The 10990-nt window shown below is 40.6% G+C and overlaps 1 protein-coding gene across 6 annotated transcripts in view; it reads left to right on the top strand.

The window, feature by feature from the left end:
- Positions 1-308: 308 nt before the first annotated feature.
- LOC130914735 (chondroitin sulfate proteoglycan 5-like) overlaps positions 309-10990 on the top strand; it is a 34398-nt gene continuing 23716 nt past the window's right edge. The window contains exons 1-2 of one of the 6 annotated variants that reach the window (XM_057834191.1): positions 309-934; positions 8167-8926. In XM_057834191.1, the coding sequence (XP_057690174.1) occupies positions 766-934; positions 8167-8926 (929 nt within the window). In that variant the 5' untranslated portion in view covers positions 309-765. Of the gene's footprint in view, positions 935-1175; positions 1302-1345; positions 1485-8166; positions 8927-10990 lie in introns of those variants that run through there. The other 5 variants (XM_057834189.1, XM_057834188.1, XM_057834190.1 and 2 more) reach the window with 5 other exon arrangements.

Here is a 10990-nt window from a genome sequence, read left to right as displayed (position 1 = left end):
TTCAAACCGACTGGACGCATGCTAGTAATACTCATTTCACTTCACAGTGAAACTCTCTGAAGTATAGTTTAGTCATACATTTTTTTAACTATTGCCATCAATGACTATACTATATACATACTACTATACATACAATAATATAAATAATATATAATAATATAATTAAATTAATTAAATTATAATAATATATATTATATATGATATAATATATAATAATAATATATAATACATACATACTATATACATTTTAAAAAATGTTTTTCATATTTTATATTGTAAACCCTTTTTTTTTCTTGAAATATGAAAGGTCAGGTGACTATCCCTGTCAATGGTTTCATATTTTGGTTATATAAATGCTTAAAAGAAATTTGTATGAAAAGTTCTGATCAGATGAACGCAATTATCTGCCATTGACGATTATAGACGTCCAAATCACTCCCTTTTCAAATGGATTGGACAACTCATTTCAAGAGTTTTTAGGAGTCACATGATTGGTGAAAATGATGCTGTCACTTGTGTTTTAGGACATTCTGAGAAGGAAAGTGGGAGGATAAAAGAACGGGGGAGGAGGAAAAGGGGGCACAAAGCCCCCCTCTCCGCCCCTGCCTCTCTCTCTCTCCCTCTCTCTCTCATTCCCACTTCTTCTTTCATTCCTGCCACCGCGAGTGAGCCGAGCCGGACCGCGTCGACGTTCCTGAACGCATCCCCTGCGCGCGGCCGGAGGCGATGGAGCCGTGATCCGGACCGAGCCGATCCGAGGGGGCGATGCTGCTGCGTGAAGAAGGCTCCTCTTCCTCTGCTTCTTTCTCTTCTTCTTCTTCTTCACGCGCACGTTCCTGCATGGAGACGAGCTGGTGCGCGGGAGAGCGCCGACGCACGCGGATGACACGCGCCTCGCCGCTGCTGCTGCTGTTGCACTTCATCTGCGTGCACGGTAAGGAGACTCCGCGCGCGTGTCACGTGAGTGGACAGATGTTCGCTTATTAGTACACTTGAAATCAGGTCAGCGTCCAGCGGCAACGGGACGCAGATGGGTGTCGGCGTACGTGCGTGCGCGCGCCGCACAAAAGAAGAGAGACGCAGATTAGCGTGCGCATGAATAATGCATGAGGGGGGAACGCGCGCGCACGGGCATTCTGATACACACAAAAGCGCGGCGACGGCTCTTTGTCCGTCGGCCGACCACGCGTACACTTGTTGACACTTATTTGAGGGGACGGCGATGATTTTGGATGGGATTTAGGAAATTACTCAAGAAGTGATTTAGTGTGTGACTCATCAATGATTTCATACGTGACTCAGTAGGTAGCTGAGTTAATGACTTGGTGTGTCGCTCATTTTGACTTAGTAACTGTATGTGACTGAGTTTGCAATTGAGTGTAGTAATAATGAAAAGCTTTAGGATGTGACTCAGGATTTCATACGTTCATTTTGTGTGTGACTCAGGAAATGACTTGAAATGTGACTCCCAAATAATTTACTGGGTGAGTTGGTACCTAACTTATGTGACTTAGTAACTAATTTATTACATATTCAGCAAGTTAAGACTTTGATTCAATGAGTGAGTCAGTGATTCACACATTAATTTTGTGTGTGAACGAGTATTTGAGTTAGTGACTCTGGAAATGACTCACTCTCAATCACTCATTTAATGAGAGGCTTAAAATGTGACTCAGTTATTTAGTCAGTGACTCGGTGTGTCATTCATTTGGACTAAGTAACTATGTATATGACTCTTGGAATGACTCGTTGATTCCCGAGTAATTTACTGCGTGAGTCGCTACTTAACTTGGTATGTGACTTAGTAACTGATTTATTACATATTCAGCAAGTTAAGACTTTGATTCAATGAGTGACTCAAAATCTGACTCGGTAGGTGGCTGAGTTTGTGACTTGATGTGTCGTTCCTTTTAACTTGGTAACTGTATGTGACTCAATTTGCGATTGAGTGTAGTACTAATTAAAAGCACTAGGATGTGACTCGGTTTATGTGACTGGAAGTCACACATTTTGTGTGTGACTCTGGAAATGACTCGGTATGTGACTCCCAAGTAATTTACTGAGTGAGTTGGTACCTAACTTGTCGTGACTTGGTAACTGATTTATTACATAATCAGCAAGCTAAGATTTTGATTCAATGAATGACTCAAAATCTGACTCAGTAGGTGGCTGAGTTAGTGGCTCGGTGTGTCGTTGATTTTGACTGGGTATATCTATGTGACTCAGTTTGTGATTGAGTGTAGTACTAATTAAAAGCACTAGGATGTGACTCAGTTTATGTGACTGGAAGTCACACATTTTGTGTGTGACTCTGGAAATGACTCGGTATGTGACTCCCAAGTAATTTACTGGGTGAGTTGGTACCTAACTTGTCGTGACTTAGTAACTGATTTATTACATATTCAGCAAGCTCAAAATGTGACTCAGTAGGAGGCTGAGTTAGTTATTTAATCATTGGCTCAGTGTGTCGTTGATTTTGACTCGGTTTCTGTATGTGACTCAGTTTGCGATTGAGTGTAGTACTAATTAAAAGCACTAGGATGTGACTCGGTTTATGTGACTGGAAGTCACACATTTTGTGTGTGACTCTGGAAATGACTCGGTATGTGACTCCCAAGTAATTTACTGGGTGAGTTGGTACCTAACTTGTCGTGACTTAGTAACTGATTTATTACATATTCAGCAAGCTAAGATTTTGATTCAATGAGTGACTCAAAATGTGACTCAGTAGGTGGCTGAGTTAGTTATTTAATCATTGGCTCAGTGTGTCGTTGATTTTGACTCTGTTTCTGTATGTGACTCAATTTGCGATTGAGTGTGGTACTAATGAAAAGCTCTAGGATGTGACTCTGTTTATGTGACTGGAAGTCACATATTTTGTGTGTGACTCTGGAAATGACTCGGTATGTGACTCAAGTAGTTTACTGAGTGAGTTGGTACCTAACTTGGTATGTAAGTTAGTAACTAATATATTACATATTCAACAAGTTAAGACTTTGATTCAGTGATTGACTCAAAAAGTGAATCAGTGTGTCGTTCATTTTGACTTGGTAACTATGGTTGTGACTCAGTTTGCAAATGAGTGTGGTACCAATGAAAAGCTTTTGGATTTGACTCGGTATATGGCTCATCAATGATTTCATATGTGACTTAGGTGGTTGAGTAAGATATTTAGTGACTGGAAGTCACACTTTTTGTGTGTGACTTTGGAAATGACTCGGTATGTGACTCCCAAGTGATTTACTGGGTGAGTCGGTACCTAACTTGGTATGTGATTCAGTAACTGATTCATTACATATTCAGCAAATTAAGACGTTGATTCAATGAGTGACTCAAAATATGACTTGGTAGGTGGCTGAGTTAGTGAATTGATGTGTCATTCATTTTAACTCAGTAACTATGTATTTGACTCAGTTTGGGATTGAGTGTGTTTAATAATGAAAAGCTTTAGGATGTCACTCTGGATTTCACACATTCATTTTGTATGTGACTCTGGAAATGACTCAGTATGTGACTCCAAGTGATTTACTGGGTGAGTCTTTACCTAACTTGGTGTGTGACTTAGTAACTGATTTATTACCTATTCAGCAAGTTAAGATTTTGATTCAATGAGTGACTCAAAATGTGACTCGGTAGGTGACTGAGTTAGTGACTTGATGTGTCGTTCATTTTAACTTGGTAACTATGTATGTGATTCAGTTTGCGATTGAGTGTAGCACTAATGTAAAGCTCTAGGATGTGACTCAGTTTATGCGACTGGAAGTCACACATTCATTTTGTGTGTGACCGAGTATTTGAGTTGGTGACTCTGGAAATGACTCAGGAAGACAAGTCATTTATTTACATGCTCAAAATGTGACTCGGTAAGTTATTTAGTCAGTGACTTGGTGTGTAATTAATTTTGACTAAGTAACTATGTATGTGCCTCTGGAAATGACTCGGTATGTGACTCAAGTAATTTACTGGGTCAGTCGGTACCTTACTTGGTATGTGACTTAGTATCTGATTTATTACATTCAGCAAGATCAGACTTTGATTAAATGAGTGACTCAAATTGTGACTCGGGAAGTGGCTGTGTTAGGGATTTGCTGTGTCGTTCATTTTAACTCAGTAATTATATATTTGACTCAGTTTGCGATTGAATTTACTCCTAATTAAAAGCTTTAGGATGTGACTCGGTTATGTTACGTGAAGTGACACATTCATTTTATGTGTGACTTTGTGTTTGATTTGTGACTCTGGAAATGACTCGGTATGTGAGTCATCAATGATTTCATATGTGACTTAGGTGGCTGAGTAAGTTACTTAGTGACTGGAAATCTCACATTTTTTGTGTGACTCTGGAAATGACTCGGTATGTGACTCCAAGTGATTTTCTGGGGAGTCTGTACCTAACTTGCTGTGTGACTTAGTAACTTATTTATTGCATATTCAGCAAGATAAAACATTGATTCAATGAGTGACTCAAAATGGGGCTCAGTAGGTGGCTGAGTTAGTGACTTGGTGTGTCGTTCATTCTGACTTGGTGACTGTATGTGACTCAGTTAGAGATTGAGTGTGGTACTAATGAAAAGCTTTAGGGTGTGACTCTGTTTCTGTGACTCACATTCATTTTGTGTGTGACCAAGTATTTGATTGAATTAGTGACTCTGGAAATGACTCTGTATATAACTAGGAAATTTACTGGGTGACTTAGTAACTGATTTATTGCATATTCGGGAAATTTCATTTAATGAGTGGCTCGAAATGTGACTCAGTGATTTATTTAGTCATTGACTCGGTGTGTCGTTCATTTTGACTCCGTAACTTATGTGACTCAGTTAGTGATTGAGTATGGTGCTGAAGAAAAGCTTTAGGATGTGAACTGGTTTATGTGGATGTTACACATTTATTTTGTGTTTGAGCCAGTTTGTGACTCTGGAAATGACTCCGTATGCGACGCAAAGTAATTTACTGGGTTACTCAGTACCTAACTTGGTATACAACATAGTAACTGATTTATTACATATTGAAAAAGTTAAGTCTTTGGCTCAAAATCTGACTCAGTGCGTATATGACTATAAAATGACTCACTGAGGTTGTGTATGTGATGGATTCCGCAACTCAGTATGTGACACGTTGAGTGGCTCAAATGTGAGTTGGTATGCGATATACTCGGTGACTCGGTAACAGACTTGTTAGGTGACTTGGTAAGGTGTTTATTACCTATTCAGGATGTTAAATAATGGTGTTTGATTCAATGAGTGACTCAAAATGTGACTCACTATGTAACTGACCTGATTCAATGAATCAGGAAAAGACTCATTAAGTGATTTAGAAAGTGACTGAATGTATGTGAGTCTTTAAATAGATAATTATTCACTGCCATTGATGTAAAAACTAATTGGTTGGAGGGAGTATCGATCACTAGTTTATCGCTGGGAGACGTCCAATTCATTTGAAATGGGAGGGTGGCAGCAAATGAACTTTCGTTCATTCGCTGCCACCGCTCCCACTTCAGATGGATTGGACGTCTATTGCCGTCGATGGGTTAAGTGACTGATTTGGTGTGCGTGAGTGACACATCAACATGGAAGAACCCGATGAACTCAAAGCCGGTGTATCCGCATCCCGCTGCAGGAACCGGGCCGTTGCCGTGGAAACTGCATCCCTCTTTGAGCGCTGTCTAGTGCTGATGGAGTGAGCGCTGTGTTGGGAGTGGATTCCGTCATATCAACTAATCAGCTAATATTTTTGTAATAAGCTGACTTTTTGGCGTCAATGTGCATCATGTTATTTACGGTTCGATTACTTGAGTTTTTTTGCTAGAAATGTGCATTTGAACCATAAACGCTGCAATGAGAAAAGTTGATGATTATGTTACTCCGTAACTGGATCAGAGATTTGCAGATATTAGTTAATACATATAGGATCATCTGCTTTTATTGAGGACTAAAATCTATTAGAATACATCCAAAACAATATATTTACATAATTTTTATGCATCTTTTGAAAAGACTGATTAAAAAATTGAAAATAGCAGTTTTTTTTTTTTTTTTACAAAATCATACAAATTTATATATATTTTTTGGAAATATATATTTTTTAAATTAAGCATTTCTTTTTTCCCCTTTTTTGTTTCTGAGGAATTAAAAATAAATTTAAACAAAAATAATGCTGTTTATTTTTTTAATTATTATGATAATTTATGATTATTGCATTTTAAAAAAAAAATGAAAATATATAATACTATAATATATATAATATATATAATAATACTATAATACTAAAAATACATTATTAAAAAAAATTGAATATTTACAGTTTTTTTCTTATTTAGTTTTTGCAAAATTGAAAATAAAAACTTTTTTTTGCTGTTTGGTTTTAAAATGAAAAATGTATTGTTAAATATTTTTTTTAAAGTATTAAAATAAGATTTTTTTTTATTAAAACAAGAAATATGCAAATAAAAAGTGAATATTTACTGTTTTTTTTGCAAAATTAAAAATGAAAAAATATTATTTGCTCTTTTTTTATTTAAAATATAAATAATTTTTTAAAGTAGGAAAATAATATTTTTTAAATTAGGACAAAAATATGCAAATAAAGTGAATATTTACTGTTTTTTAATTAGTTTATGCACAAGTAAAAATAAATAAAAAATGATTATTTGCTGTTTATTTTTAAATTAAAAAAATAAAGACATTTTAAAAAGTAGTAAAGTTTTACTTTTTAATTATAACAAAAAATATGTGAAGAAAAAGTGAATATTTGCGGTTTTTTTTGCAGAAGAAGAATTTTTGCTGTTTTTAAATGTATAAAATAATTTTAAAAATACATATTTCTAAAAGTTTTTTTTAAATGCAAAAAGTTAATATTTACTGGTTTATCTTTTGTTGTGTTTTTACAAATTAAAATTAATTTAAAAAAATATTATTTTTTTTCTTGAAATAAGTACATAAATCATTTTTTTTTTCTATTCGTCCATTTTTAATTTTTTTTTACTCCTTAAAAAATACATCATATTGGTACATTAGCATCCAATATCAGTTTTCTTGTTTCCCATCTACTAGTGTTCATTTCACGCTTTCATGGTATTGTGGCTGCGCGTCGTGGATTCTGGGTCACGTGCGAGGATTTAACCCTCGAACGACCTCGACACGACAACTCGGCGTTCCCAAAGCCCGTCTGATACCGCCAAGCAGATGTCGCGCTCGACACGGTGGGAAGCCAAGGATGCGTTTCCAAGGCGACAGATGCCGCCTGATCGTCCAGATGGAAGAACGTCGCGTTCCTCTCCGTCTGCCGTTAAAAAAGCTTGACGACGATCTCGTTTCCGCCACATCAAAAGATTTCACACCCGACGAGGCATCCAAAGTGACGGAATCTCGTCAGAGCCGTAAAACTAAACACTTGTTCATTAAAATACAAAATACAAAACGTTTTAGCTTCATACTAATGTACAATGCAAGACATCAGCGACTTGCTAACAAAAATTAGCATTACGTCAAAATATCTTATTCAGGGACTGTGTTCCCTTTCCTCAGATGATGATAGATGTCCATTCACGTAGCGACCAATGAACCTTCTGCTGTGAATTTGAGTGAATTCATTGCAAGATGTCCAATCCATTTGGAGCGGAAAGTTTAACAGCAAATGAACGGAGCCGAAAATATCAGTAAATAGCGATGATAAAATAAATTGGTTGAAAAATAAGCTATTTATGACTTGATTTTAAAATGTCAATACATTGATTTTGATAGGAACGTTGCCTCAAGGCGGCCATATTGGTAGGGGCTATGAAAGCTCTTTTTATGCTTCCTGCCATGAATTAAAATGAGTTTTAGGTCTGCTCCATTTGATGCGGGATAAACAATAAATGCATGGTTACGTTTTTCTTGTTTGGACTTTTAAAAAATCGGTACAGCGTCGGTCATGTGTCGTAATCGGTATTGGGAGCGGTGCAACAGTATTTTTTTGCCAGATTGCCCAGCCCTAATCACTACTAGTATGTTTTTTTTTTTAGCCTACTCGTAGACATTTTGGTCCAAAGAACTGTGGAAGATAATGATGGGGTTTTGCTAATCTTTAATCTGGACTATTGAGTGCATTAGTCATCCACTCCTTTAATCCATCCCATAATGCCTCACGTCGCATCTTCACTTGCTATGTGATGTGCGTTTACAGGAGTCGTCATGGGGACCAACACCACCGAGCCGACCGCCGCCCTCAACGGGACCGCCCCGCTCGGCGACGCGGGCCCGGCGCTGGCCGCGACGCCCAGGGCGGGCCGCGTGCCCCGCGGCGGCGAGGAGGAGGAGCTCGGCAGCGGCGTCTTCGGCGACGTCCGGGCGGGCGGCGCTCCTCCGCCGTCTAAGATCATCCCCGATTCCGCCGAGGCGGAGCTGCTGTTGCCCGGCGGCCGCCTGTCGGAGGAGGAGCCGGCGCCCCGGAGCGACCCGCCGTGGATTCGCGCCGAAGAGGCGGGCGTGTTGGACCTGGACCGGCCGGCCACGGCGGCCCCGCCGGCCGCCACCGACGTCCTCCGCGTGGACTTTTTCGACCCCGCCTCCCGCGGACGGAAACTGGACTTGGCGCCGCCTCCCACCTCTTCGCTGGCCCACGAGCTCCAGGGCGGCGACCCGACGTCCTGGGCCATGCCGGACAGCTACGACTACCTGACCCCATACGAGGACGGCGTCTCGCCCACCGCCGACGAGTACTCCGACGCCACCTCCGACGACGGGCGCGCCCCGGCTCGCCCCGTCTCGTCCCCGCCCGACAAGCCCCGGCGGGCCCCGGCGGACGGCTCTGACGGAAAGGGCGGCTGTCGCCCGGGTTACCGGATGGTCAACGCCACTTGTCGCTCCCCTTGCGACTTTGACCCCAACTTCTGCTACAACGGAGGGCAGTGTTACCTGCTGGAGGACGCCGGAACTTTCTGCAGGTAACCCACGTGTTAAATTGTCTGTCTTGCATCAAGTCTGTATAGTTCCCATTCGACTTGAAAACACTCAAGGCGAGGAACTGTCAACAAATGAGAAAGCCTTGGAGGTGGAGTGCAAATTCAATGAGTCACAAATCTCCACGGCTGCCAGCGCGCTCGTCCTGCAGCTTGATGTAATTAAGTTTGCATGCAGAGTGGATCCTTTTTACAATTCATGGAAACACAAGCGCAATAATAAAAGCATCTGCCCTCACACACACACTCACACACCCCACCTATGTGTGTGTTACGGTTCACTTCCAGTCAATGAGGTCATAGGTCAAATACACGGGAGAGTTCCCGCCCGCCGACTGCCGGCAGGGTGGCGACAAAAGACGCGCTCGCAGAGAAATGCACACTTTGTTTTCGGGACAGGGTGTGTTCAAGTGTGTACAGTATGAAAAATATGTCAGCGTTTTTAACTCTTTGTAGGGCAAGTGACTACTTCTGGTCATTGAATTTAAAAAAAAAAACTTCAATAAATAAAATTGATAAATATCAGGTCACTTCCTGCTGATTTGGGGACATTTCAGGGACACTTCTTGTTCATTCAGGGACATTATGGGATACTTCCTGTTGATTTGGGGACACTTGCCGTCAATGGCATTGACTACCATAAGCGTCAATGGAAGCCAAGTACATTGGGACCAATAGAATGGACAAACATGGCCATAGATGGCATTAAACAAAGTAAATGCCATTGGAAATGAATGGGAAGTTCTGACATCCATGGACGTCAATGGCATCACCCTCTATAAGCGTCAATGCAATCGGGGACATTTGGGGTACACGTCCTATTGATATTTGGTCATTTCCTTTTGATTTAGAAACATTGTTTTTTCCATTGGAAATGAATGGGACATTTCGGGGACATGTCCTGTGGATATCGGATCACTTCCTGTTGATTTGGGGACTTTCGGGGACACTTCCTGTTGACTTGGGGACACTTCCTGTTGATTTGCCAACATTTCTGGGCCTACTCCTGACCTGTTGATTCGGGGACATGTCCTGTTGATATTAGGTCGCTTCCTGTTCATTTGGGGACATTTTGGGGACACTTCCTGACCTGTTGATTCATGGACATTTCGGGGACATGTCCTGTTGCTATCAGGTCAATTCCAGTTGATTTAGTGACATTTCGAGGACACTTCCTGTTGATATAAGGTCACTTCCTGTTGATTTGGGGGACATTTCGTGGACATGTCCTGTTGATATCAGGTCAATTCCTGTTGATTTGGGAACATTTGGGGACACTTCCTGTTGATATAAAGTCAATTCCTGTTGATTTAGGGACATTTCAGGGACACTTCCTGACCTGTTGATTCATGGACATTTCGGGGACATGTCCTGTTGATATCAGGTCAATTCCAGTTGATTTGGTGACATTTCGGGGACACTTCCTGTTGATATAATGTCACTTCCTGTTGATTTGGGGACATTTTGTGGACATGTCCTGTTGATATCAGGTCAATTCCTGTTGATTTGGGAACACTTCCTGTTGATATAAAGTCAATTCCTGTTGATTTAGGGACATTTCAGGGACACTTCCTGACCTGTTGATTCATGGACATTTCGGGGACATGTCCTGTTGATATCAGGTCAATTCCAGTTGATTTGGTGACATTTCGGGGACACTTCCTGTTGATATAATGTCACTTCCTGTTGATTTGGGGACATTTTGTGGACATGTCCTGTTGATATCAGGTCAATTCCTGTTGATTTGGGAACACTTCCTGTTGATATAAAGTCAATTCCTGTTGATTTGGCGAAATTTCGGGGACACCTCCTGACCTGTTGATTCATGGACATTTCGGGGACATTTCCTGTTGAGTTGGGGACAATGCAGGGACACGTCCTGTTGATATTAGGCCACTTCCTGTTAATTTAGGGACATTTCGGGGACACTTCCTGTTGATATCAGGTCACTTCCTTTTGATTTGGGGACATTTTGTGGACACTTCCTTTTGATATCAGGTCACTTCCTGTTGATTTGTGGAAAGTTAGGGGACATTTCCTGTTGATATC

This window comes from Corythoichthys intestinalis, chromosome 4 (assembly GCF_030265065.1).
Source record: "Corythoichthys intestinalis isolate RoL2023-P3 chromosome 4, ASM3026506v1, whole genome shotgun sequence".
In the NCBI taxonomy this organism is placed as follows: Eukaryota; Metazoa; Chordata; class Actinopteri; order Syngnathiformes; family Syngnathidae; genus Corythoichthys; species Corythoichthys intestinalis.
The sequence above is the reverse complement of the archived record's forward strand: the minus strand, read 5'-3'. Positions and strand labels throughout refer to the sequence as shown.